Source organism: Acinonyx jubatus, chromosome E4 (genome assembly GCF_027475565.1).
Source record: "Acinonyx jubatus isolate Ajub_Pintada_27869175 chromosome E4, VMU_Ajub_asm_v1.0, whole genome shotgun sequence".
Taxonomy (NCBI): domain Eukaryota; kingdom Metazoa; phylum Chordata; class Mammalia; order Carnivora; family Felidae; genus Acinonyx; species Acinonyx jubatus.
Window position 1 is genome coordinate 66,368,447 of NC_069395.1, and position 27,300 is coordinate 66,395,746.

The 27,300-nt window shown below is 62.0% G+C and overlaps 4 protein-coding genes across 9 annotated transcripts in view; 3 read left to right on the forward strand and 1 right to left on the reverse strand.

Annotated features, from left to right (window-relative positions):
• Positions 1–276: 276 nt before the first annotated feature.
• PYCR2 (pyrroline-5-carboxylate reductase 2) lies at positions 277–3,641 on the forward strand. Its single transcript, XM_027046240.2, has 7 exons — positions 277–489; positions 570–640; positions 1,389–1,568; positions 1,666–1,887; positions 2,063–2,155; positions 2,347–2,510; positions 3,011–3,641. Exons 1-7 carry the CDS (start codon positions 423–425, stop codon positions 3,174–3,176), a joined length of 963 nt encoding a protein of 320 aa, XP_026902041.1. The 5' UTR covers positions 277–422; the 3' UTR covers positions 3,177–3,641.
• Positions 3,642–17,463: 13,822 nt separating this feature from the next.
• EPHX1 (epoxide hydrolase 1) overlaps positions 17,464–27,300 on the reverse strand; it is a 68,803-nt gene continuing 58,966 nt past the window's right edge. The window contains exon 9 of the mRNA XM_053209743.1: positions 17,464–17,475. The gene's annotated coding sequence lies outside the window, so the exon portion shown is untranslated. The remainder of the gene's footprint in view (positions 17,476–27,300) is intronic.
• LOC106968620 (left-right determination factor 1-like) lies at positions 17,665–24,496 on the forward strand. Of its 4 annotated transcripts, none has more exons than XM_053209747.1 (6): positions 17,665–17,893; positions 19,598–19,794; positions 19,915–21,139; positions 22,142–22,388; positions 22,874–23,116; positions 23,392–24,496. In XM_053209747.1, the coding sequence occupies exons 3-6, from the start codon at positions 20,890–20,892 to the stop codon at positions 23,753–23,755; spliced, it is 1,104 nt and encodes a 367-aa protein (XP_053065722.1). In that variant the 5' UTR covers positions 17,665–17,893; positions 19,598–19,794; positions 19,915–20,889; the 3' UTR covers positions 23,756–24,496. The 4 variants fall into 4 exon arrangements, with proteins under 4 accessions (XP_053065722.1, XP_053065723.1, XP_053065724.1 ...); XM_053209749.1 differs by lacking the exon at positions 17,665–17,893 and having other exon boundaries at positions 18,396–19,794; positions 19,915–20,134; positions 20,293–21,139; XM_053209748.1 differs by lacking the exon at positions 19,598–19,794.
• The window catches only part of TMEM63A (transmembrane protein 63A), a 32,095-nt gene continuing 31,030 nt past the window's right edge, over positions 26,236–27,300 (forward strand). For 2 of the 3 annotated variants that reach the window (XM_053209734.1, XM_053209735.1), the window contains exon 1: positions 26,236–26,370. In XM_053209734.1, coding sequence (XP_053065709.1) covers positions 26,283–26,370 — 88 coding nt within the window. In that variant the 5' untranslated portion in view covers positions 26,236–26,282. The remainder of the gene's footprint in view (positions 26,371–27,300) is intronic. The other variant, XM_053209736.1, reaches the window with a different exon arrangement.

Consider the following 27,300-nt stretch of genomic DNA (forward strand, 5'->3'; position numbering starts at 1 on the left):
CGGCCGGTCCGCCCCAGGCACAACTCTGGCCACACTTCCGCCTGACCCGCGCCCGGAACCCCCGGACGTCTGGAGGAGCCCCCAGACGAACACGCCAGCTGAGGACACGACTTCCGGCCTCCGCTCCGGAGGCTCCGACCGCCCAATCCCGGACGCAAGGGGCGGGCACACGGCCCGAGCTCCCGGTCGCGGACTGGTCCGCCCGAGCTTCTGGCCGCGGATTGGTCCGTCGAGCTTCTGGCCGCGGATTGGCCGCCCTCGCGTGGCGCGCGGCGCCGTCTGCCGCGGAGGCAGTGGGGAGGGGTCCCGAAGCCGCCGGAAGCTCCGCGGGTCCGGCTTCCGGGGCGCGCGCGGGTCTCTGGGGGCTCTGTCGGCCCGGCCTCGTGCAGCTCCCGGGCGGCGCCGAGCCCCTTCCCGCGGTCATGAGCGTGGGCTTCATCGGCGCGGGCCAGCTCGCCTGTGCGCTGGCGCGGGGCTTCACGGCCGCAGGTGAGCGCGCGGGGGCGGACGGGCCGCAGCCGCGTCCGGGACTCCCGGGGGCGCCGGCTGACGGGTCCCGTCCTCCGCAGGCATCCTGTCGGCCCACAGGATCATAGCCAGCTCCCCGGAAATGGACCTGCCCACCGTGTCCTCGCTCCGGGTAGGCGGGGCCGGGGAGGCCGGGGCCGAGGGGCGGGCGAGGGGGCGGACGGCGCGGGGTGGGCCCGACACTGATGGAGGCCGAGGTGTGCTAAGCGCCCGGCACACTGATGCGCGGCGAACAACTGCCTAATTCACCTGCTGGCAGTGCGACCCTAAGGTGCTCAACCACGGTGAGCCTCAGTTTCCTCTTTTGCAAAGCGGAGCCCACGGTAGCCCCTTTTCGGAGTTATTGTGAGGCACGAGTGATCGCTGGGAAAGCTGGCTGAGTTAGTTCTTCACCCTAAATCTGGGCAGCTCCCAGAACTGGAGGGCCCCGCTTTTCAGTTTGGAGTCCAAAGCGGAGGGGTGACCTCCGGGTCGCCCCTGGACCACGCGGAGACCGCGCGGCCCGGCGAACAGGTGTCCAGCCATGGTCCAAGGCTGGACCCAACTCCTCTGCCTCCCACTGGGCGCTCCCGGTTCACCTTTCCCTTTGCCTGCGCCTTTTTCTATGCGAACCCCTGGATGGGAGACAGCTGTTTCCTGGCTGCCTCGGAGAAGCTGGTCCGTGTCCGGCATTTAGCTCACCCGCCTAGTAGTGGGACCAGGGACTTTGGGCCCCTGGGGGGAGGGGCAGGCTCCCCAAGGGACAGGAATTCCAGGCTACAGGGGCAGAGTGGGTTTGGCAGGGGCTCGCTTGCTCCCCGAGAGGACCTGGGCCCAGCGAGGCCTCCCCGCGCCCTGAGCTGGACCATCTCCTCCTGCAGAAGATGGGCGTGAACCTGACCCGGAGCAACAAGGAGACGGTGAGGCACAGTGACGTCCTGTTCCTGGCCGTGAAGCCGCACATCATCCCCTTCATCCTGGACGAGATCGGGGCGGACGTGCAGGCCAGGCACATCGTGGTCTCCTGTGCTGCCGGTGTCACCATCAGCTCTGTGGAGAAGGTGCCCCTTTTCTTCCCCGGGTGCTCCTGTGGGAGGGGGCGGGGTGCCGGTGAAGGCTGCACCGCAGGGACTCACTTGGGCCTCTTCCGTGTCCCAGAAGCTGGTGGCGTTCCAGCCGGCCCCCAAGGTGATCCGCTGCATGACCAACACGCCCGTGGTGGTGCGGGAGGGTGCCACGGTATATGCCATGGGCACCCATGCCCTGGTGGAGGACGGGCAGCTTCTGGAACAGCTCATGAGCAGCGTGGGCTTCTGCACTGAGGTGGAGGAGGACCTGATCGACGCCGTCACCGGGCTCAGCGGCAGCGGGCCTGCCTACGTGAGGCCCTCTGGGGACGAGGGCGGCAGGGGGGCTGTAGGCAGACTGGGGCTGGGGGCGTGGCTAGCTAGCGGAGGAGGTCAGCCTCTGCGGCCAGTTCCGATCACCGGGAGAGCGGGCCCTAGGGAATGCCGCGAGTGCCTGCTGCCCTGGGGCTCAGAGAGTGTCCCCGCAGGCATTCATGGCCCTGGACGCGCTGGCTGATGGCGGGGTGAAGATGGGCCTGCCCCGGCGCCTGGCCGTCCGACTGGGGGCCCAGGCCCTGCTGGTTGGTATCTACACGCTGCACCTTCTGGACCGGGGTGTGGGATGGGGGTTCCGTGGGTCCCTGAACTGGGAGTGGGGCATGGTGGGGAAGCCGGGGTAAGGCTGGGGAAGGGCGCCGGGCGTGGGGAGGCTGGTCAAAGTTAGGAAGGCCCACCGGCCGCTCCCGCATCCCCTCCTTCCCTCCCGCCCCAGGGCGCTGCCAAGATGCTGCTGGCGTCAGAGCAGCACCCTGGCCAGCTCAAGGACGACGTGTGCTCGCCCGGGGGTGCCACCATCCACGCCCTGCACTTCCTAGAGAGCGGGGGCTTCCGCTCCCTGCTCATCAACGCCGTGGAGGCCTCCTGTATCCGAACACAGTGGGTCACTCTCCCCGTGGCCCGTGGGCCAGCCCCGTCAGGCAGATCCTGCCGTCCCTGGTCCGTTAGCGGTGTCAGAGTCTGTGCTCTGCTCAGAGCCACGGTTCATTTGACTTTATTCAGCTGAGAGTTTGCAGGCCTTACTTCGCTAATGCCCACCGTGGCCGGGGTGGCGGGGTGGCTGTGATCTATCGGGGTGAGGAAGGTGGGGCTCAGAGACAACGTCCCCAAGCTGAGGCGGCCAGTACGCGGTGGAGGCAGGGCCGGGGAAGCATTGACTCCAAACCTGGGGCTTTTCCATGCCGACTCCTGCGACCGCAGGCACCGTGGGGAGCTGCACACCCGGTGGTGACTCACACGTAGCTAAAGAGTGCTTCTGAGAAGCTTCCGGGGGCTTGTGGTTTGGGGCGGGCTCGGGTTCTCGGGGGCCCGGGGTCGTGCGCACCGGGCCGCCTCGTGAAGCTCAGGCTCCCGTAACCCCCGCGGGGCTCTGTCCGCAGGGAGCTGCAGTCCATGGCCGACCAAGAGAAGATCTCCCCGGCCGCACTCAAGAAGACCCTCCTGGACAGAGTGAAGCTGGAGTCCCCCACGGTGTCCACGCTGACCCATTCCAACTCCGGGAAGCTCCTGACGAGAAACCTGGCCCCCGGAGGCAAGAAGGAGTGAGGCCACCAGGCCTCCGATCCCCGAGGGGCTGTGCAGGGCCGGGTTCGGCTCCCTAGTGTGTAGGGCCTTGTGACGAATCCTCAGATGTGTTCAGGCCGGGCCACGCTGGTTTCCCATCCCGTCTGTGGGACGCTGCTCTGGGGGTTGATGCCGGCGGTGGGTGGGGGCGGTCCCGAGTCCCGCTCGGCAAGAAGGTCTGCAGACCTGCAGCCGGCGGCTCCTTCGGTCACGTCCTCCAGCCGGAGCCCGAGGCAGGGTCGGCCTGCTGCTGGGTTGAGGATAGAGAAGTACAAACGTGAGCGGGGCTGTTCGCTTTGAGTTACAGACGGGAAAGGTACGAGCAACTTAAAATTGTTCCAATTAGAAAGGTGCGCAGATAATTTAACTCGCCTGTCCTAGGTGTCCCATGGAACAAAGTGTTCTCTGGTTTGCTGTTTAGTTGCTTCAATAAAGTTTCATTTTGTATTTTCCCGCCTTTTTTTTTTTTTTTTTTTTAACACGAGCTCTACCCTCCACGTGGGGCTTGAACTCTCGACCCCAAAGTCAGTAGTTGTGCACGTCCTAGCAGCTGGGCCAGCCAGGCGCCCCTATTCCCTCGCTTTTTTATGCTTAATCTTAATATCTTCTAGAGAACTCCAGGACCTTACCGGGGGCCCCCCCCTTCTGTGGGGAGCACTGTCTAAAGACAAGAAATTGTGGGCTAGACCCTGAGAGCTGGAAAGATACTCTGCTCCGTCCCGGCCCCCGGGAGCAGGTCAGGAGATTGTTCTAGAATGGACCAGAGCTCATGGCAGAGAAGAGCCTAGTGGCTGGGGTGCAGGAAGGGAGGGCAGCAGCCCGGACACAAAGGTGGAAGCTGCCAGCTCTGTCGGGCCTCTTACCTGCTGAACGCTGGGTCCAGACCAGCGCTCTCTGGGGGGGGGGATGATTTTCCTCTCACTTTACACAAGATGCTGAGGCCCAGGGGCAGCTCTCCTCATGGAGCCGCTGGTCGCTGGTGGGGCCGACCGAGGCTGGGTGTGCCGTCCACACGGCCGGACTGAGCTGCGGTTTCCCCGTGCAGGCCAGTGTCCCTCGCGCGTGTCCCCAGGGGCTGGCCGCCTGTGGCATTGGCATCAGCGTCGCTGGGTTCAAGTCTTGGTTTTTGCCAATCCCCCCCCCCCCCCCGCCCCACCAATTTGCTGGCAGTTTATTTTTACTTTAATTCCATCTAGTTGACCTACAGTCGTATTCGTTTCAAGTGTACGACATAGGGATTTGGCACGTCCATCCGTCGCCGGGTGCCCATCGCGACAAGGGCTTCGACTCCAGACCCGAGAGCCTGTGGGCCAGGTTCGTCCCTGTGGGGCCAGAGTGACAGGCTCAACCCTGCTAAAAACCTGGGGTACCTGGGGGGCTCAGTCGATAAAGTGTCCAACTTGGGCTCAGGTCACGATCTCACAGTTCGTAGGTTCGAGCCCCGCGTCGGGCTCTGTGCCGACCGCTCAGAGCCTGGAGCCTGTTTCACATCCTGTGTCTCCCTCTCTCTTTGCCCCTTCCCCCACTCACACTCTGTCTCTCTCTTTCTCTCTCTCTCAGAAATAAATGTTAGAAAAATTCTTTTTAAATTAAAAAAATGTGAAGTGAGTCGCCCGAGTGTAATTGGCTGGAGAGTAGGCCCAGGACTCACACCCACGTCTGACACTCGATCCCGTCCTCTGGGCGCTGTGCCCGCTGGCGAACTGGCCTAGGTGACGGGTGACCCTCATCTTTCCTTCACCCCCCCCCGCCCCCACGGCCACCCCCTCCCGGGCCTAAATCCACCAACAGGCACTTACCCAGCACCTGCAACTGCCGGGCCCTGGCTCGTCCCTGGTGCACGGGGCCCACCCGGCACAGGGGGACCTCACCTGCTAAGGGCGCCTGCCCTTCGCTTCGGCCCTTCGACCTGGTCAGGGCAGGGCTGGATTCGACCTCCAGGGAGAGGGAGGAGGGCGTCACCCCCCGGAGGACACTTGCGTCCAGCTTCCCACAGAGCTGAGTGGCCCTGGGCTGGGGGGGGGCCGGAGCTGCAGGCAGACAGGGCCAGAGGCTGGGAGCTCCCGGGGGGGGGTCACAGGGCCCCCCGAGAGTCAGGCCTGTGCAGGTGTCGAGCTCGGGCCCGAGTGCAAGGCTTTCAGGAGTAAGAGTTGGTGCTGGAGGCTCGCGCAGCCTCGCCAGGAAGTGCGTGCTGAGGACTCCCCTTCCCGGCGCCTGTGCGGCCTGGCCGCACCCGGTCCCTGGTCAGTAAGACTGTCCTTGTTCGGAGTGGCCCGGGGGCCAGGGACGCGTGTGGACACGGGACGTGGAGAACGTGGCACGCAGAGGAAAAGGCGGTGCGGAGAGGGCTGGGGGTGTAAGGAAGGCGTGTGTGTAACTGCCTGCCCTGCCCCCCTCCCCCCCTCCCCACTGCCCCCTGACCTCTGTCACCTGCCCCCTGCTCTCTGCCCTCTGCCCCCTGCCTCCAGCACCCCACCCCCACCCCAGCCCCTGCCCCCTGCCCTTCCCCACCCCCGTCCCCTGCCCCCGCCTCCATCAGGACCAGAGCAGGCCTCAATCCCCATTCCACAGCTGGCTTCTCTCCGGACCCCCGAAACTTCCTTCTCTGCTGCCCCAGTTTTGCTCTCCTGGGAAACGGTACAAATCTCGGCCCCATTGTTACCAGTAGTTACTTCCGGAAAGTGGCATCGAGGCTGTCTTCTCACCTGATTTTCTTTCTCTCTTTCCCTTGAGGTCGTGGCGGCCAGCGTGCAGACCCAGCATCCCCAGTTAGAAGGGGGGAGAGGGGGGGAGTGTCTGCGCCGCTCTCCGCCGGCCGCCTGGGGACACGTCCCTGTGCCCAGGTAGCCCTTACCAGGCGGCACACCCTGTCGCTGTTCCTGGTCAACAGCACCTCCCGTGTGACCTAAAACACACGAAGTGCCTGAACCGACCGAGCGCCAGGCGCGATGTTACATGTGCGAGATGCACGACCTCATTTCATCTTTAAGTTGAGAATTATTATTATTATTTTGAGAGAGAGAGAGACAGAGAGAGAGAGAGAGAGAGAGAATGAGTGGGGGAGGGGCAGAGAGAGAGGGAGGCAGACCGAATCCCCAAGCAGGCTCCCCGCTGTCAGCGCAGAGCCCGACGTGGGACTCGAGTCCACAAACCGTGAGATCATGACCTGAGCCGAAACCCAGAGTCGGACACTTACCCGACTGAGCCCCCAGGCGCCCCTAATTTGAGAATTATGGTGGAATTAGTATTTCCCTATTTTACTGGAGCTGGGAGAAGTTAGGAACGCAGCCAGTGAGGAGGAAAGCCCGTGGCCTAAACCTAAGACCCATTTTCTGAAGCCCTGAGCTGTCCTCGCCCCTCCGATGGGCCCTCCGTGGGAGGAAGGGCGGGAAGGCCCAGCTGGTGAGGAGCTGGGGTGGAGGCAGGGGTCCCTGAGAGGGGCCTGGGAAGGAGACCCAGAAAGCCGAGGGGGTCAGGACTGGCCTCCTCACAGCCTACTCTGGAGGGTGGGAACCTTGTTCTGACGGTATTAAGCCTCTGGGAAACGTGCTTCAGGAAGTAGACGTTTTAGTTTTTTCTGTTTCATAGAAGCAAATATTCCTACTTCCCCTTTTTTTTTTTAATGGGAAAAACTTCAAATTCCTAGTTGCTGACATTCTGAGTCAGTACAGTCTTTTATTGATTTTTGAGAGAGAGAAAGACACAGCAGAAGCAGGGGAGGGGCAGAGGGAGGGAGACACAGAATCCGAAGCAGGCTCCAGGTTCCGAGCTGTCGGCACAGAGCCCGACGCGGGCTCGAACCCACGAACTGCGAGATCATGAGCTGAAGTCGGATACGCAACCGACTGAGCCATCCCGGCGCCCTAAATTATACTTAAAAAAAAAAAAAAATATACAAGTTATTCAATTCATTTATCTTTTTTTTTTAAATTTTTTTTTTAACGTTTATTTGTTTTTGAGACAGAGAGAGACAGAGCATGAACAGGGGAGGGGCAGAGAGAGAGGGAGACACAGAATCTGAAACAGGCTCCAGGCTCCGAGCTGTCAGCACAGAGCCCGACGCGGGGCTCGAACTCACGGACCGTGAGATCGTGACCTGAGCTGAAGTCGGCCGCTTAACCGACTGCGCCACCCAGGTGCCCCTATTCAATTCATTTAAACTAAACAAGAAAAACACTTCACCCATCTCATCTACCCCACAGCCACTGCCTCTGGCAACTACCAATCAATCTATCCTCTGTATCTAGGATCCTGGTTTTGGTTTTTGGTTTTTGGTTTTTTAAGATTCCACAGGTAAGAGAGATCGTATCATATAGTATTTGTCTTTCTCTATCTGACGAATTTCACTTAGGATAATGCCCTTGAGATGCGTCCTTGTTGCAAATGGCGAAGTTTCACTCTTTTTTATGGCCTAGTAATATTCCCTTATATTTACGCCGCATTTTCTTCGTCCGTTCACCTGTCGATGGCTGGCTGTTCCCGTGTCTTGGCGATTGTAAATAACGCTGCAGCGAACGTGGGAGGACAGACACCCTTCCGAGTTAGCGTTTTCGTTTCCTTCAGATGAAAACCCAGAAGTGGCGTAATATTTGTTTTTCATTTTTGGGGGAACCCCCGCGCCGTTTTCCGCGGTGGCTGCACCAGTCTGCATTCCCACCAACAGTGCCCAAGGGTTCCCCTTTCTCCGCATCCTCGCTCTCGTTTTCTTGTCTTTACGATTTTAGCCATTCTGACAGGCGTAAGGTGGTATCTCATTGTTTCGATTTGCCTTTTCCTGATGGTGAGTGATGTTCAGCATCTTTCCACGTGTCTGTTGGCTGTTGTCTGTCTTCTTTGGAGAAACGCCTCTTCCGATCTTCTGCCCATTTTCTGATGAAATGATTGTTACTGTTGTTGAGCTGTGTGGGTTCTTTATCTATTTCTGCTATAACCCCCTAATCGGATATGCTGTCTTCCCCTAGTCAGTAGGCCACCTTCTCATTTTGTTGATTGCTTCCTGAGCTGTGCAGAAGCTTTTTCGTACGATGTGGTCCTACTTGTCGATTTTCACTTCTGTGCCTTCTCCTTTTGGTGTCAAATTAAAAAAATCATCAGGGGGCGCCTGGGTAGCTCAGTCATTTAAGCGTCCGACTTCGGCTCAGGTCACGATCTCAAGGTCTGTGAGTTCAAGCCCCGCGTCGGGCTCTGTGGTGACAGCTCAGAGCCTGGAGCCTGCTTCGGATTCTGTGTCTCCCCCTCTCTCTGCCCCTCCACTACGCTCTCTGTCTCTTAAAAATAAATAAACATTTAAAAAATTAAAAAAAAAATCATCACCAAGACCAATGTCTAGTAGTTTACCACGTATGTTTTCTTCTGGGAGTTTTATGGTTTCAGGCCTTAACCTTCAGATCTTTAATCCATTTTGAGTTAGTTCCTGTGTGTGGTGTGAGAAAACGGTCCAGTTTTATTCTGTTGCATGCAGCTGTCCAGTTTTCCTGCGATTTATTGAAGAGACTGTCTTTCCCCGGTTGTATACTCTTGCCTCCTTTGTCGTAATTACCTGCCCGTATGCGTGTGGGTTTATCTAGGGGCTCTCTGTTCTGTTCCCTCGATCAACGTGTCTGTCTTCCCGTGGACACGATACTGTTTGTGTTACCGTAACTTTGTAACATAGTTTGGTGCCTCCAGCTTTGCTTCGGCCGTGCAGGATCTTTTGGGCGTCCACACGAATTTCAGGATGGTTTGTTCTATTTCGGTGAAAAAATGCCCCTGGAATTTTGATAGGCAGAGCATCGAGTCTGTAGATCGGGTTGGGCAGTACGGACCTACCTGCCTTTTGGATTAAGAGAAAGGGTCGGGAAGTGAGCATTTCCAACCCCATGGCCTGGCTCTCCCCGGGAGGCTCACTTCGCCCTGCACGGACGTGTCTGTCTCTGCTGACGCCCTTCCCTGCCGCCCTCCCTGGCCGCACTTACACCGTCGCCTCTGCGGGGGACGCCTTCTCCTCCTTGGCTCCCCTGCCCCAGCCCCTTCCCCCACACCAGCCCTCCATCCGTCCTTGGCATCCGGGACCTGCGCTGTCACTTGTTTTCTCATGAGCGCAATAGTTTGCTCTTCAGCAATGCTTTTGACCTGGCGAGGAGCTGTCACCTGTCTCTCCAGGGTCCCCGAGGCAGGCAGGGGGGCGGGGGGCGGGGGGCGGTGGGCATCCCTTCGCTCACATGAAGAACCCAAGGCACTTATTTAAGGCAGCTGGGGCCGGAATCCCAGCCTTCAGACCCCACTTCCTCTTTCCAGTGTCCCCCATTGTCCCCCAGAGAGCGCTCAGGGACAGCAGGTGGCTCCCATAGGTGCCCCTGACAAAGGGACAGGCCCGGGAGGACGTTGTGCTCTGGCTGCCGGTGCCCCACTGCCCAGCTGTGCCACTAGAGGGCACCAGGCGCTAACCGCTGAGGCCCCAGGTCGCCGGACACTTGAGGAGACCCTGCAGGGACACCGGAGCCATCTCATTGCCTTTGCCAGCTGTGACAGGTGATTTCACGTATTCCCCGCGACACAGTGACAAAGTGGCTTAGTATCCCTTAGAAGGAAGCTCTTGAATCTTCCTCCTCCGAGCCTCTGCCCCTGCCCCCAGCATCACCGTCCCCGGTGTGCAGGCAGGTGACCTCTCGGCCACCCGCACCCCTCGCTGCCTCCTGGGTGGCCCGGCTGAGGGAAGGCCTTGTGGAGCGGCCCCCCCCCCCCCCCCCCCCCCGTGTCCAGGCTTCTCCTTGGTCTCAGCAAGAGGTCTGGAGAGTCACATCCCTTGGTAGCCATGTGACCTGAGGCAAGTTGCTTTGTCCTCCGGGGACTCACCTGCTGGGCTCGGTCCGACAGGACGCTGCTCCAATGATCAGGAGTTGCTCTTGTTCTCATGGGGATCGGAAAGGAATCTGGGGCTCAGGGAACATAACAGCTAGGAAGGCAGGTCCCAGATCCAGAGCTCTGGTCGGGGGCGGGGTGGGGGGGAGGGGGTGGCCACGGCCCCTGTTCCCGGCACCACTGGCTCCAGACTGGTTCTCAAACCCAGTGATCGCCTGCCCTTATTTTTAAAGTCATCTCTACGCTCAGCGTGGAGCTCACCCTCACGACCTGGAGATCAAGAGTCACGCTACACCGAGTAAGCCAGCCGGTGCCCCTGGTCGCCTGCCTTTCTTTTTTCTTAAGTTTGTTTACTTATTTCGAGAGGAGAGAGAGCAAGCGAGCAGGGGAGGGGCAGAGAGAGGGAGAGAGAATCCCAAGCAGGCTCCGTGCTGTCAGCACAAAGCCTGATGCAGGGGCTCGAACCCATGAACCGTGAGATCGTGACCTGAGCCGACACCGAGAGTCGGACGCTGAACCGGCCGAGCCCCCCGGGCGCCCCAATCACCTGCCTTTTTTAATGGAGGTCAGTGGAGAGGAAAACAGCCTTGAGTCCCGTTTCCACTCTTACTGCCCTCTGCTCTCCAAGATGCTCCCTGAGCCCAGACCCCAGACCCAGCCTCGCCCGCAGGCGCCCGGCCTCGTCTTGGTCGCCTGTCTGAATTGGCGGGTCCTCGTCTCCCATCCCAAACCTCAGAGTCCTCGGGTGGTCGGGGGGGCCGCCTCCTGGCACGTCCTGTGAGTCTGAGAGATGCTGTTGGACGGAGTCGAGCTGTGGCCACAGCCAACACGCCTGGGCCCCGGAGGAGACACGCCAGAAAGGAGCCGAAGACGGAGAAAAGACGTGGCCATTACCGTCAGGAGGCGTTTATTTACGGCTTATCTGGAATGAGCTACAAAGTATTCGCGAACCGAGACCCTCGCCGAGCTGCTGTCAGTATCCTGAGATGTCCAGGGCAGCCCTGGGGGTCCGACACCCCGGGGACCGCGGGGTCAGGGGACAGGAAAGGCAGAGACGGAAGGTGGCCTTGAAGCCACCTTGTCCTTCCCCGGCCGTGGGAGGTGACGCGGGCGGAGGCGGAGGCAGGGCCCGGTTCGGTGGGAGACTCGCGTGAGGTCACCGGTCAGTGATTTACTCGATCTGCACGCCCGGAGCCCCACAGTGTGCGGGACACCAGAGCGGCGGATGTGACCCAGTCTCTTCCTCCCTGAAGGGCCTTCCGATCTGGTGGGGGAAGGAGACGTGGAAGGACGGCCGTAAGGCCGTCCCTCCGGGCGGTTAACGCTCGACAGGCGGTAAGAGTGCCGGGAGCTGATGGCAGGTGCTCGCGAGGAGCCCGCAGAGGCGGTGACGCTGCGGATTGGGCCTGAAAGATAAGGGGACCTTCCAGAGGGAAGAGGTGCCTGTGCCAGGCGGGGGCTGCCCGCCGGCACTCGGCGTCGGTAGCGTCTTCCACGTGGCAGGCGTCCAGAGCCGGCGTGGCACAGCTGTGGGACCCCACGATCGAAGGTGGGAGCACCCACGGGGATTTTAAGCAGGGGGTGGAGGGCGGGCCTATTTCCACTTAAGAAAGGAGACTGCAGGGGCACCTGGGGGACTCCGTCGGTTGGATGTCCGACTTCGGCTCAGGTCACGATCTCACGGTTCGTGGGTTCGGGCCCCGCGTCGCGCTCTGTGCTGACAGCTCGGAGCCCGGAGCCTGCTCTGGATTCTGTTGTCTCCCTCTCTCTCTGCCCCTCCCCCACGCTCGCTCGCTCTCTCTCCCTCTCAAAAAATAAATAAGCATAAAAAAACTGTAAAAACTGAATTTAAGAGGCGCCTGGGTGGCTCAGTCGGTTATGCATCTGACTCTTGATTGCAGCCCGGGTCTTGATCTCGAGGTCATGAGTTCAAGCCCTGTGTTGGGCTCCGCACTGGACGTGAAACCTACTTTAAAAAAAAGAGTTTGTGTGATCACTGTGCACATAAGCTGCCCCCACCCCCCCACAGGCTTCACCCTGTGTGCTCAATAAACACCCTGGCACTCGCTGAGAAGGGGCTCGGTGGGGACCGGGAGCAGGTGAGGGAAAGCAGGGGCTGAGGCCTCCCGCTCGGCGACTCCCTTCACTGACCTGCCAGATCCTGCAAGGAGGTCAGGCTTGTGAGAAACGACCGAACAGCGGCCGCCGTCCTTGAGTGCCGAGTACAGGTCGCAGCCCGGCCCGGGCCCTTCACGCCGGCCGCCCCGAGCCCCACAAGCCTGGCCTCGTCTTGGTCGCCCGTCTGCATTGGTCGCCCCGTCAAGTGGGCGTCTCGATCCCCACTTATACAAGCCAGGAGAACGAGGCTCCGGGTCGCCCAGGGCTGTGGTGAGCCGCAGTAACTTAGAGCCGTGAGCACCCCACTCTGCTGGGGGACCCCACCTCCGAACACCACGTGGGGGCAGAGGCCGAGGCCCCAGGTGTGGACGCACTAGCCTCAGTGTAACTTAGAGCCGGGTAGTTAGGACTCTGTGCATCCGAGTGAGAACACCAGAATATCCGTTTCCTCGGACTGTATAGAGAAGTCCCCCAGCCCGGGGGGTTTCAGCAACGAAAATCTCCTGTGGGCACCTACGCGACCTCGTTTTGCCTCAGTCACCTCCTTAGAGGCCGTACCTCTGAGTACAGTCACGTTCTGAGATCTGAGGCTTAGAGCTTCCGCCCATGAGTTCTGGGGACACCATTCAGCCCATAACACGCAGAGTCTGGGTGACAGGGACGTCACAGGGAGAAGGGGAAGAGAAGGACCAGAGAGCAAAGGGCAGGCAGTCTGGGGAGGGGCGTGGGGGTGCGGGGAGCTCGCAGGACGAGGCGGAGGAGAGGCCTGGCCAGCGACAGAGGCCACAAGTGATCCGGGTGGAGGGGACTGGGCTCCGGAACCAGAACCCAGGGGAGTGGGGAGGCGTGCGGCAGGTGAAGGTCGTGGCTGGAGCGGCTGCCTCCACCTTGCAGAGTCAGTCATCTGTCCCACCAGTGCGGTCATGGGGGTCACCTCCGGCCGCCGCCGGTCGGGGCTGTGGTGTCTCCCGTTCTGTTTCTTTGCTGTCCCCAGGCTCCCCGTGTCTGGAGTCTCCCTATAGCTGTCCCCGCTCTGGCGACACCAGAACATCTCCTGGGACCACCGCTAGCCTGCTCATGTCCTCTCGGTCCCCAGTGCTGCAGGGAAGGGATTGCACCATCACGCACACGCGCACACACACGCACATGCACGCACCCCAGCGGATGCTTCTGTTTCACTCAACTGCTGCTCACACAGAGCGGATGCTTCTCGCTGTAAAAATGGACTCAAAATGAAACAGAGACACGTCTTGGATGATTCCCGACCAGGGAAGACGGCCGTGGTCTCGAACCGGCGTCGCTGGAGGGACGTGAGCACACGCAGGTCGAATCCCTCTTGTCCCGAGAGGGCCCTGGGCTGCCCAAGGTCACACAGTTCACTGGTCCTGCCCGTGCCCCCGCGCAGGCTCCCTCAGCCACCCCGGGGGGCTGTGGTCACACCGGCCCGCAGGTGCCCGAGACTGCTCCCCCAGCCTCCCACCTCCCTCGCAGCCTCCTTCCCTTCCAGCGCTCAGGGCAGGACACTGGAGCCCCGCACGGGGAACACGGAGCCCTGGGGACCGGCCCTCCCTCACTTTCCGTGTTACTCCAGTTTTAACTGCAGGGCTGAGGCTTTCTAACTGGAGTTTTGTTCTCCCGCAGGAAAGCCCCGTGGGCCCACTGCACAGAGCGTGGGGGGCGCGTGGGGCTCCGGGGGCCTGGGGTTGGAGACGTGGGGGGGGGTGTGTCGCATGACCGAGACATTTGACTCCAGCCTTGCCGCTCCATTAGCAAGGACCTCAGCAGGCCTCAGTTTCCCCGTCTGTAGAACAAGGAAGCTTGCCCTCAGAGCCTTTCTGGCGGCTCTGAGCCTTTCCATACCTGCCTGCCCGTGACCGTGACCACAGCCCCGGCCTGTGGCGCTCTGCACTGTGCCGGGCTGGGGTGTGGGTGTCTCCGCTGTTCTGATTCTGCCCTGTCCTGTGGGGCTTCCCTCTCCCCACCCCGTCCCCGCCAGTGAGGCCCCCACTCGATGCACAAGGTGCCCTCCTGTTAGGAGATGCCCTGGGATGGGGCAGGGGAGGGCCCCTGTGGGCTCCCGGGAGGTGGGGGCAGAGCCTCTCTTGGGCCTGGGGAGACTGCACACCTCAGAGCTATTTTCCGGAGAAGGAAATGAAGTCGGGCTCACTTCCTCAGTAAGGCTCAGGGTCAGCCCCGCAGCACAGAACCAACTGGGGCCCCTGTGCGGACCTGGGGCTCCGCTCCTTGCTGGCACCGGGGTCCCAGGCGGGTGCAGAGACTTCCCGGTCCACAGCAGGGCTCGCTGCACGAGGAACGGCCCTGCCCACATGAGCCTGGTGCTCCCGGGGCTCTGGGGCAGGTGGGCCACAGCTGGGGAGCTGACGACCCTTCCCGGTCCCCGGGAGGCCATCCTTGGCGGGAACCTGCAGCCTCTCAGGCAGACGAGGGTTTGTCCAGGGAGAAGCCCCCCACCCTTCGCTCTCTCCTAGTGCTTTGGAGCTGGGTGGAAAATCGAGTTTACGAAGAGACGGAGATCCTGAGACGTTCACCAAGTTCGCACAGAGCTAAGACTCCATCTTGCCATTCGTTACTTCATTTATGCAATCAACAAATATTGATCGACTCTCCAGCACAAGGGGCTGGCGGCCACTCTCCCGCAGGGACACAGCCGTGAATGGGCCGGACAAAGTCACCGAGCCGTGGTGTCTACATTCTAATGGGGAGTCGGTCCACAAGCAGTTAAACAAACAGACAAAGAAGGTGATTTCAGATAGCACCAAGCAGCAGGAAGAAAATAAAGCTGGATGATAAGAGAGACCCTGATGGGTGGGGGCAGGAAGGGACGCACAGATTTTATGCATGGGCAAGAGAGGGCTTTCTGAGGACGTGACGTCTGATCTGAGTTCTGGATGATAGGAATTAGCTAACCCTGCCAAGGTCAGGGCGCAGCACCTTGCAGGCAGAGGGGACGGCTAGTGCGAAGGCCCTGGGGTAGGACCAGCGTGGCAGGTGTGCGGACGGTAAGAAGGCCCACGTGACCGGCTGTTGGGGAGCAAGTGAGGAACCGCGGGCTTGGAGGCAGGGAGTGAGCCTGGCCCAGGTCAGCCTGGGCTTTAAGATATTTGAGTTCCATCCAAAAGTACAGCAGGAAGTCATTGGAGGGTTTTTGCTTGGTGGTTGTTGTGTTTTAATCGACTTGATTTTTTTTTTTATTTTTTTTTTTTAACGTTTATTTATTTTTGAGACAGAGAGAGACAGAGCATGAATGGGGGAGGGTCAGAGAGAGAGAAGGAAACACAGAATCCGAAACGGGCTCCAGGCTCTGAGCTGTCAGCACACAGCCCGATGGGGGGCTCGAACTCATGAACTGTGAGATCATGACCCGAGTCGAAATCAAGAGTCGGATGCTTGGACCTCCCAGGCGCCCGCATATATTTTTAAAAGTAAACTCTACCCCCGACGTGGGGCTCTTACGACTCCCCAGATCAAGAATCACTTGCTCTACTGATGGAGCCAGCCAGGCACCTCTGCGGCTTTGCATTTTGGACTTAGATCTGTGATCCGTTTTGAGTTAATTCGGGAGGGTTTTAATTAATAGAGTACCTCTGATTAAAGTTTGTCTGGGATTCCTGTGGACTGTGGGGGCGGGGAAGGCAGAGGGAGGCGGCAGTCACAGCCTCCAGGACGAGGGATGGATGGTTGGTCCCAGATGGTCACCCCTCAGTGTGGGGGGTCGGGCCAGACGCCCCCGCAGCCAGGAGGAAAGAGAAGCCGGTTCATTCCCCGGCCTCCTGCCGTGTGCAGCTGAAGGGGGCCCTTCTGGCCTGGGGTCAGAGACACGGTGAGTTGCCTTCAATACAGCAGGCTGAGTGTGGACCCAGCGCGGGGACCAGTGGAGACAGACAGAGGGCCACTCTCCCAGACCTGTTAGCCCTCTGCAAACACAGCCCTTCTCCCAGATGTGGATTCCACTTGGGTTCAAGAGTTTTGCTGGGGACGTAAAACAACGGGGCAATCAAACAGAAGAAAGCCACTGTGGACAGGGACATTGGTCACGGGGGGGTCGGCCCCCATGTTTGTCATACACGGAGAGGGGCTCTGCCCCCCAGGCTGTGGGTCTGGGCAGAGCCGGGCCTTCTGTGGGGTCTGCTGGGCGGGGAAGTCATCTCAAAGCCAGACCTGCTGTCCCCGAGGGGAGGAGGGGGCATTGGGGTGGGGAGAACGAGGAGACCCTCGACAGCTCTGACCGAGGGCCTGCAGTTGAGGACATTTGGGGACTCGGGGCGGTGAAGGCTGGAGCCCAGGAGCGGCTTCACGTCGGCATCACCCTGTCCCCTCCTGTTCAGGGCCGGCACCGCTGTGGGTGCCCCAGAGATGGCCCGAGGCCCGGCCCCAGGTGCCCTGGGCTGTCCCAACCCTGCCGCCCTCAGCCTCCCAGACCCCGGGCCTGGGGCCCACGTGGCCCCTTGGGGTCCTTCCAGGATGGCCGGGGTCCACGGGGCCGCCCTTGCCTGGGGCTCCCTCCGCAGGAATGGGGACCCACGTTTCAGTTCGTCCAGCTCCTTCCCGGCAGGAGTGAGTCCTGGGCTCTCCTCGCTGTGCCGCCCACGAGCTGCGTGTCGTCCAGCGAGTTTTCTACCCTCTTCAATATGTCTTCACCTGTAAACTAGGAATTATGTACTTTTTTTGGCAAGGAACGTCTTGGGGTTAATCGACATGTCACCAGAGTGCCCGCCATATACGTACAGTAGGTGCTTAATAAACAGGAGGAGTCTTTCACAGTGCTAATGTTTACAATGTTTTTCTTTAAGAAAGTTAAGTTCGGGGCGCTTGGGTGGCTCAGCCAGATGAGATGAGAGAGGCAGAGCCCCACAACTATGGGGTGGGGTGGCCCCCCGAGTCTGGAGGCTTCCTCGGGCCAGAAGCTGTCTCGGAGGGGGCACCGCGATCTGGGGGGCACGTCTGGGGACAGGGGTGGGGTGGCCCGGGTCGTGCCCGAGAGCGGTGGCTGGAGGAAGGAGGCCTCCCGCAGCTGCGGAGCCCCCTTTGGCCCTTTTCTCTCCCTGGGGACAGTTTGGGACAGTGTCACTTAGTTGTCTGAGGCTGGAAGTACCTGAGGGGATGGGGGGGAGGAGGGACCGGACTGGAGGTGGGGGCCATCAGGTCAATGTGGGGGCCCCCATGTCCCCATATTCAGAGCCCACCAGAGTCCCAGGGAGGCTGGCTTTCCTGTCCCTGAGCTGTCCCACCCACACTGTCCTCCTGCCCGTGTGACCCAGGCAGGCTCGGGGCTCCCACGCCACCAATGCGGCCGGCGGCTGACCTCTGGCGGGTGACACGGGGCCTGCAGGGCTCCCGGCGCCCTGGACTGGGACTGCTGGTGTGTGGGGAGGACCCCCCCCCCCCCCCGGGGTGCTTGTCCTCTGTGCCTCCCAGGAGGGCCGCATGGGGACCCGCACCAGCCTCTGCGCAGCGATGCATGGTGGGCGCGTGCGTGGTTGCACGGGGACCTCCCTCCCCACCCCTGCATATTCCTCTGGCGCTGGGGCAGGGGGAGCCGCTGGAGGGGGCAGGGCGGCTGGGCCCCAGAGGGCTTGGAGCTGGATCCCCGCCTGGTCTGTGGGGCCCTCTTCCCCGCAACTTCCACGATGTATCTGTCTTTTGCTCTCTGTGTCGCTGGTCTCACTCCGCCCAGAACAAAAGCACGGAAGCTCTGGTAGGACCTGGGATCGGTGACACAGGTAGGACAGTACGGTCACCAGCGAAGGAGCCCCGGGACAGGCAGCGATCCCAGCGGGTGGATGGGCTCCCTCCCCGTCGGTGAACCACGGCCCGGGTGGAGAAAACACCCAGATGTTCGTCTGGAGGACGAGCATCGGTTCCGGCCCATCTCCAGGCTGTGCTCCCCATGGCGGCTGTCGCCTGCCGCCTGTTGGTCTCTGTCCACAGCGCTCTGGCCCGCCCTCCTCCCCATCCACCCCTCCTCAGTCCAGATGCCGCCCTCCCTCTCCCTTCTAATGACCCAGAGGCCCAGCGCTCAGAAACTCCAAACAGAACAATCACTGTTAGGTGGTAAGCCAGCGCAGATGGCTCCCTTCCTTCCCTCCCTCCCTCCCTCCTTCCTTCCTTCCTTCCTTCCTTTCCTTGTTTCCTTCCTTCCTTCCTTCCTTTCCTTGTTTCCTTCCTTCCTTCCTTCCTTTCCTTGTTTCCTTCCTTCCTTCCTTCCTTCCTTCCTTCCCTTGTTTCCTTCCTTCCTTCCTTCCTTCCTTCCTTCCTTCCTTCTCTCTTTCTTTCTCTCTTGGGGAGAGTTGTCAGCAATAATACTCTCTTTTTTGACTACCCAGTAAAAAACGTTCAAAAACAAAAATGCCCACAGAAGCCAGTCTCTTTCCCCAAATCTTGCCCTGAAGAAGGATCTTCTGGAAGCCATGCATCTCCATAACCCCCTCTTCCTCCCTCCCTTTCTCTTCAGTTAATTAAGCAAATATTTATTGAGGACTTGGCTCCTTCTCCGTGTCCTGGGGACACCTGTGGGGACAGAGAGGCAGCTGACAGGAAAGGAAGCCCAAGTACAGCGTGGGGGCCCAGGGGACGGGAGGCACTCCCTGCAAAGCTGTGCTTAGGAGCCAAAGGGTGCCCCACTGCCCATTTTGGGGGATGCACAGTGGGCACTCTCACCCCCGCACAGCCTGGTGCCTCCCTTCCCTTTGGGGACCTCATGGTTCTCCTTCGCCCTCCCCACACCCTGGGTGGAAAACAATGTGGACATTTCACAGAGACTCAGAGCAGTTGAGGCCCTTGGCCAAGGTCGAAGACTGTTAATGAGAGCACTGAGGGGTGCCCGGCCTGGCCCCTGACCTTGGACAAGTTCATCACCTGCCTGTGTGTGCTCTCCTTATCTGTCAGATGGGGGCATTAACAATGTGTATCCTGTGAGCTCATGGGGAGGGGCTTAGGAGCCCAGATCCACATCAGCTCTCCTTGTCTGAATGCAAAGGCGTCCTTCCAGAAAGGCTCTCCTGGCCTCACCCAGCTGACTAGCAGATAGCTGTCAGGAGGGAGGTTCAGTGACTCAAGAGGCCACACAGCTCGTGGGTGGCACAGTGAGGAGAGCCCAGGACTCACTCCTGCTGGGAAGGGGCTGGACGAACTGAAACGTGGGTCCCCATTCCTGTGGAGGGAGCCCCGGGCAAGGGCAGCCCCATGGACCCCGGCCGTCCTGGGAGGGCCCCACGGGGCCACGTGGGCCCCAGGCCCGGGGTCTGGGAGGCTGAGGGTGGCAGGGTTGGGACAGCCCAGGGCACCTGGGGCCGGGCCTCGGGCCATCTCTGGGACACCCACAGCAGAGTCGGCCCTGAACAGGAGGGGACAGGGTGATGCTGACATGAAGCTGATCCTGGGCTCCAGCCTTCACTGCCCCGAGTCCCCTCTGCTTCTGAGCCCAGGTCCGGTCGGGCTCGTCCCCCAGCATGGAGGCCGAAGGTGACCTCCGAGCCCACGTTTTCCCGTGGCCCTCACGTGGCAGCCTGGACTCTGGCTGGGGTCAAATCCTGGCCCGAAGGGGCAGAGGGAGGTGGTGGCTCCCACTGCCTGCCCAGCCCGGCCCCCACCACCCATCTCTCCGGGACGAGCTGGGTGCCAGGTTCGCTGCCCACACCTCAGGCCGGTCCGGTGTTCCCCACGGTGCCCTTGGCTGGGTCCAAACAGGCCCTCAGGCAGTGGCACTGATCCCTCATTCCCTCACCCCCCTCTCCTCCCTCAGGACACAGGATCTGGCCCCAGGGCTGTTGAGCATCTCTGGCCCAAGGGACCCTGTGCAGGTGGAAGCCAGACTCCCGCCTCCGCATCACCATGGATGGGGCTGCCACGGCCCATTGTAACAAATGTCCCAATCCACACTGGCTTTCTGACTGCCAGATTTAGCAAATCAAAGTATAGGACTCCCACTGAAATCCGGATTTCAGATAAACGGCAACTAATTAGTGAGTCTGAGTATGTCCCCCCTCGGTTTCTGGCTCAGAAGTCGGAAGGGGCCATGGATTGGTTTCCCCCCTCTAATGTCTGAATCCATGAACAGCCAAGAAGAGGGGGAGGGAGGGTCCTTATTGGACACCCACCCATCGGTGCTAAATTATCATAGGTTCCCTGGCCTGGGAAGGGTCCCCGGAGCAGGGGTTTCCCACCGGGGACAGCCCAGGATCTCAGCAGCCCCCACCGCCCTGCGAGCACCAGGCCGGAGGCTCATCCCTGCACCAGAACTGGTCCTTAATCCAAGAGCCCTGGTGGCGGGCAGGCACTCTACCTGCAGCCAGCAACTGGACGCCAGGGCCACACTCCGGTCGGTTCTGTGACCGGGGAGACTGGGAACGTGGCACAGAGGAGACGCCTGCTTCTTCTCCAGGAGACACATCTGTGAGGTTAACAAGGCAGGCGGCGCGAAGCAAGGCAGGGGCTCCCGGCCACTGTGTAGATAGCAACAGCCAGCTGTCCACAGTCCACACAGGCCTCTGTGCCCTTTCCAGACGGCCCCCTCCTCGAGGCCCAAGGACCGTCTGGCTGCTGAGCTCCCAGGAGGTCCGAGGGGTGTGACCTCCCCCCTCCGCCCAGGCCCAGCTCAGGGCTGCCTATAAAGCTGGCCCGGCCCGGCCCTCCTCGCACACCGGGCTGGGACCCTCGCCGAGCCTCCTCGGGGGACGCGTGCGCTCTGACCCCCGCCCCCCCATCCCCGGGCGGCACCATGAGGCCCCTGTGGCTGTGCTGGGCGCTCTGGGCGCTGTCCCTGACGGGCCCCGGGGCCGCCCTGACCGGGGAGCAGGTGCGGGTCAGCCTGCTGCGGCAGCTGGGCCTGCGCGAGGCGCCCGTCCTGGACCAGCGCGACGTGGAGGGGCTGGTCACCCCGGCCCACGTGAGGGCCCAGTACGTGGCCCTGCTGCGGCGCAGCCACGGCGCCCACTCCCGCGGGAAGAGGTTCAGCCAGAGAGTCCGAGGTGAGGTCCCCTTCCCGCCGCAGCCCGGTGCTCTTGGGAGCGGGGAGGCCGAGGCCGGCGGGCCTGTCCCAGGGCCCCAGCCGTCGTGGCGTGGGGCCCAGCCGTCGTGGGGCGGGGGGCCCGGGCTCCACGGAACCGTGAGCGTGGCTGCGTCCGGGGCCCTGGTCTCCGTCTGCACCAGGGGCCCCACTGGCAGAGGCGAGGCAGGAACGACACCCTCGTGGGTGCAGAAGCCCCGTGGGAGGAGGGGAGACAGAGAAAGGGGACTTGGGGCTAGTGACAGGGAGGATGGCCTTGGCCGGTCAGGCGCCTGGAGGCCTGGGGACGAGGAGGCTGGTCCTGAACGCTCTGCAGAGCTGACCGCTGGCGGCCACGTGGCCCATGGTCAGGTGGTCCCACCGTCGGCCCGGAGCCTCAGGCGTTGGGGACACGGGGCCTGGTGCCTCTGGGGAACAGGAGCTGGTGACAGGCCCCAGGCGCCTCTTCCTCCGGTTGGGGACATTTCACTGGGCAGGAGCCCCTCAGGCAGGGAGAGGAGAGGAAGTCGGGGCTCTTGCCCTCCCTCCTGGAAAGGCCACTCTCAGCTGGTGACCACAGATTTCCACGGTGGCTCTCTGCCTCCCTCTCTCCGCTGGCCCTCCCACTTTAGCTGAGCCCCTTCGCCTAAAGAAGGCTGCGTGTCGGGGCGCCTGGGGGGCTCAGTCGGTGAAGCGTCTGACTCTCGGTTTTGGCTCAGGTCGTGATCTCGGGGTTCGTGGGATCGAGTCCCACGTCAGGCTCTGCGCTGTCAGCACGGAGACTGCTTGGGATTCCCTGTCTCCCTCGCTCTCTGCCCCTCTCCCTCTTGCACTTGCTCAACTTTAAAAAAAAAAAAAAAGGCTGTGCAGGTGAGGCCCCGCCCCCACCTCTCCCTGCCTTCCTGGGGGATTCTGCTCACTGGCTCTGGGCCCCGCGCCCTCCCAGCTGGCCTGACCTGCCTCCTGACCCTGCTCCCGTCCCCAGAGGTGGCGGGCAGGTTGCTGGCGGCCGAGGCCTCCACGCACGTGCTGGTGTTCGGCATGGAGGGGCGCCTGCCCCCGAACAGCGAGCTGGTGCAGGCCGTGCTGCGCCTCTTCCAGGAGCCGGTCCCCAAGGCCGCGCTGCGCAGGCTCGAGCGGCTGTCCCCGCACGGCGCCCGCGCCCGCGTCACCGTCGAGTGGCTGCGCATCCACGAGGACAGCTCCAACCGCACCTACTTGGTGGACTCCAGGTGGGGAGGCCGTGGCCGGGCTGCCAGTGGGGAGGGGAGGGGATGGGGGTGCAGGTGGGCCCAGCAAGGCAGGGTGGGTGGGGGTTGGCGGGGAGTGGGGGGGGAGGGGGGCTGTTGGAGGGGGGACGGGGTGGTGGGCCCCGAGGGGGGGAAGGGGGAGGTGGAGGGGGCTGGAGGGGCAGAAGGGGAGGGTGGCAAGTGGGCTAGTGGGGGGGGGGAGAAGAGGGGGAGGGGAGGGGAGCAGAGCCCAGGTGGGCCCAGGACGGTGGGGGGGGAGGCGAGGGCTGTTGGGGGGGAGGGTGGGCCCCAAGGGGGGGAAGGGGGAGGTGGAGGGCGCTGGAGGGGGAGAAGGGGAGGGTGGCATGTGGGCCTAGTGTGGGGGGGGAGAGAAGAAAGGGAGGGGAGGGGGAGGGGGAGGGGGGCAGGCTCCCCCCAGGGGGTGTCCCCAGCCCCAGCTCAGGCCCCCGTCTCCACGGTTGTCGCAGGCTGGTGTCCCTCCAGGGGAGTGGCTGGAAGGCCTTCGACGTGACCGAGGCCGTGAACTTCTGGCGCCAGCTGGGCCGGTCTGGGCAGCCGCTGCTGCTGCAGGTGTCCGTGCAGAGGGCGCACCTGGGCCCGCGGGCCTCGGGCGCCCACACGCTGCTCCGCTTCGCGTCCCAGGGCCAGGAGGGCACGGGGCAGGGCGAGCCCCAGCTGGAGCTGCACACCCTGGACCTCGGGGCCTACGGGTAGGCGCCTGGGCCCTCGGGGGCCCCCACGAACGGGCGGGTTGGCGTGGGGTCTCCCAGGGCCGCCGTGGGAATCAACGGACGCGGGGTTTCCCCCCCACCTCCCGGGACTAAGGTCACGTACTGCGCAGGGTCTGGTTATTGGTGGTTCCCCGTCCCCGGCGCAAACCCCAGCCTGTGCAACGTGACGAGAGCTGGCGGTAAATCTCCCTCCCGGGTGCCCCCACCCCCACCCCCGTGACCTCAGCTGACCTGCGCCCCTCCCGTCCCCGCAGAGCTCAGGGCGACTGTGACCCCGAGGCGCCGGCGGCGGAGGGCGCCCGCTGCTGCCGCCAGGAGACCTACGTTGACCTGCGGGGCATGCGGTGGGCCGAGAACTGGGTCCTGGAGCCCCCGGGCTTCCTGGCCTACGAGTGTGTGGGCGCGTGCCAGCAGCCCCCGGAGCCCCCGACCTTCAGGCGGCCGTTCCCGGGGCCGCGACAGTGCGTCGCCTCGGAGACGACCTCGCTGCCCCTGATCGTGGGCGTCAAGGAGGGCGGCAGGCCCAGGCCCCAGGTGGTCAGCCTGCCCAACATGAGGGTGGAGGAGTGCAGCTGCGCGTGGGACGGGGCGCCCGTGCCCAGGAGGCTGGGGCCTTAGGGCTGGCCGTGGCCTCCGATGGACTTGCCTCTGTGTGCATCCGGGCATCGGGACAGCTGGGGACTAAGGACTGCTGATGGCCAACGCCGGGCCATCTACTGAGCTCAGAATTCGCTTCCTGTGTCCATCCAGCTCATCTCCTAATTTTTCTGCCCAGGGTCACAACTCCCGTGCTTTGCTCTGGTCATTCACTGCACATCCCAAGCACTTACCTCTGTCAGTTCCCAAACTGTCACTGTCTCCTCGTCCCCTCGCTGGGTCTGGGCTCAGCTCTGGGGAAAGGGCCTACGTGGTCCGGTCAAGTACGGGTTATGCATTTCCAACCCGGATTGTAAGGGCATTATCTAATAAACAAATGAAACACGTTTTATTCTGTATTTCTCTATTTTCCCCGGAACCCCAAGGGAACAGAAAGTTCTATAGAGATTAGGTCAACCTGCTTAGAAAATCAAGGAAGGAGCGGAGCAACACAGGAAGCTAGGATTGAAACACATTGAGCCCTGTGTGTCTGTCCTCTTACAATCGAAACAGACATCTTTTTGTCGTGGTGGACGCCCTACAGTTCTGGGCACAGCAAGCCGGCTTTGTTTCAATTCTACTTGGTACAAAATAAAAAAGTCTGATGAAAATCATCAGTGGCACAAGCCTGTAGGTCACTCCTTTAGATTTAGGGGCACATGAGGGGAGCAACTGTGGAAAACGTTGGCTATGACAATTTATTTTTTATTATTTTTTAATGTTTATTTTTCACAAAGAGAGACAGAGACAGAGCGTGAGCAGGGGAGGGGCAGAGAGAGAGGGAGACCCAGAATCCGAAGCAGGCTCCGGGCTCTGAGCTGTCCGCACAGAGCCCTAAGCAGGGCTGGAACTCAAGGACTGTGAGATCGTGACCTGAGCCAAAGTCGGATGCTTCACGGACTGAGCCACCTGGGGGACCCAGACAATTTAGAATGCCCAGATTATAGGGGCTGTTAAGCTGTGACTTTGTCGCAGGATCCCAGCCAGGACACCTTAATTCCTAGCCGGTCTGCACAGCACTAATTAGCTCTGAATTCCACACTCTGCAAACCCCTATTTCTTTCCCCATCAAACAGAACGATTCCTGACTCCCATATACTTACTGGAGATTTAAGCACCCCCTACACTGATCCATAACAGGGGCTGTGGTTAGTTACCTCAACACACCATCTCACCCATTTGGCCTTCTCTTGATTTTGAAATAAACTTAACCTACTGAAAATAAAATTTAGAAATCCCTTCGCTGTGAAGTCAAAGACCCTGACGTTTCTTCTTCTCTTTTTTTGGTCAGTGGGTGGCTTCACCATTCTAATTACAGAGATTAGTTAGAACCAGGCACTTGCTGGGGCGCCTGGGGGGCTCAGTGGGTTAAGCATCGGGTTCTTGATCTCAGCTCAGCTCATGACCTCACAGTTCTTGAGTTTGAGCCCGGCCTGGGGCTCTGCGCTGACAGTGCAGGGCCTGCTTGGGATTCTCTCTTGGTCTTTCTCTGCCCCTCCCTGTCTTGTGCACATGTGCCCTCTCTCTCTCTCTCTCTCTCAAAATAGATAAACTTAGAACCAGGCATTTCCCTGGACCCTTCAGCACAGACCAGGCAGGTGCTGGTGGCATTAACTGAGGCAGGGAGGCAGTGGGGACATGCAGGAGAGGGGTGTGAGAGGAGGTCTGATAAGTCTGGGGAGGTGGGGGGGGCAGACATCCAGCCAACACCCCCCACCCCCATCACCTTGGGGGGGGGGATCAAGTGTGAGGCTCTGGGCAGCGGAGGTAAGAGCAGGGAAGGATAGATGTTTACGCACTTGCAGGGCGGAGCACAGGGGCTGAACGGACCGGGGCTGAGCGCAGAGGCTGAGCGGGCCAGGGTTGAGCGCAGGAGCGAGTGGACGGGCGGAGGGGACCAGGGCCCAGCGGACCGGGGCCAAGCGCAGGGGTGAGTGGACTGGGCCGAGCAGACTAGGGCCGAGAGGGCCAGGGCCGAGAGCAGGGGCCGAGCGCAGGGGCTAAGTCGACCGGGGTTGAGTGGACCGGGGCCGAGCTCAGGGGCCCTCTGCAAACTCCAGGAAATAACTAGTGGGGGCGGGAGCGGAGTGGGGAGAAGGAGGAGGCCAGATAGGGCGGAAAAGACCCCTCAGGAAAGCAGCAGGAGACACCCGGACCCCAGCCCAGCGCAGGGAGTCACAGGCCGGGGCTCAGGTCAGGGTCACAGTGATGGGTAGGGAGATAAGATACAGCCTTTATCGCTGCAACCACAGAGGCCCGGAGGCGGAGGAGGCCGGGGCTGCAAGGGCACACACCATCCAGGTCTCCCTCCCCAGCGGGACCCCTAGAAGGGCCCCAGGAGCAGCCACCCCCGCTCCCCGGGACCCCTGGACCTGCACCCCCTCCCCCCGCGGGGTGGCCCCGAGGGCGCAGGGGCGGGGTCAGGTTCCGGGCGTAAGTCCCCGGGCGGCGCGCGGTCGGGCGGGGGCGGGGGCGGGGGCGGGATCCGAAAACTGGGCCCGCTGTGCGCATGTGCGGGAGGCGCCCGGAGTTTCACTTTGAAACTTTTCGGGGGCGGGACCCGCCGGTCAGGTGCAGCCGCCGCGCGGGCGCCGCAGGTACGGTGGGCAGGGGCGCCGGGTCGGGGTCGCCCGCAGCCCTCCCGGGGCCGAGTCCAGGGTCCCGGCCCGCGCGGACCCCCTCTCCGGGCAGGGCGGGGACGTGCTTCTCTAGCTTCCCCGCAGCGGTCTTGGACCGCCCCGCCCCCCGGGCCTTCGCTGGGGGGCTGACCCGGCCGGACGGGGAGCAGGAGCGCAGCCGGGGAGGGGGTGGCTCTTCCTTCTCGGACGCCCCCCCCCCGGGGGGTCAGGTGGGAGCCACTGGGCGCGTCCCTCGGTGACCCCTGCCCGCAGCCCTGCTGGAGTCCAGGGAGGCCGGGGTGTGGGGGGAGGGGGCCTTGCAGGGAGGGGAGGAGGAGGAGATCTCCACCTGGAAACCCAAACCGCCGGGTTCGGGGACCTGATAAGACGACGGGCTACCTGAGACTCCGGGGCGGCCTGCACGTCCCAGCCCCGGGTGGGGCGGCCGCTGGCGCAAGACTTGCCCGGGGTGATTGACCAGACGACCTCGAGCTTCCTTCCAGGCCCAGGAGTGCCTGCGCGCCACCCCCGCGGTGTCCAGGCTTCTCGGTTAAGCCAGGGGGCTGTGCCCACCAGTGCAGCCCGGGGCACAAGGGGGCAGGGGAGGGAGACCCGCCTTTCTGAGGCCCTGGCTCCTGCTCCGACAGGGCTGAGGCCGTGGGGGATGGGGACAGACTCCAGATCATCCCGAACTCGAGAAACAACCCGTATTGTTTCTCCTTTCCCTTCCGGCCCCGCATCACTGTCTTCCTCCCTCCTCCCCTCCCGGGACACCTGTCACAGCCCTGAGTCGCTTCTGCCTCCACGTGGACGTGAGTAGAAGCAGAAACCTCTCTTCACACCACCTCTTTGTTCAGTGTTGGGGCAAAGGTCTCCCTGGCTGTTCCCTGGGCCATAACAGGGGAAAAA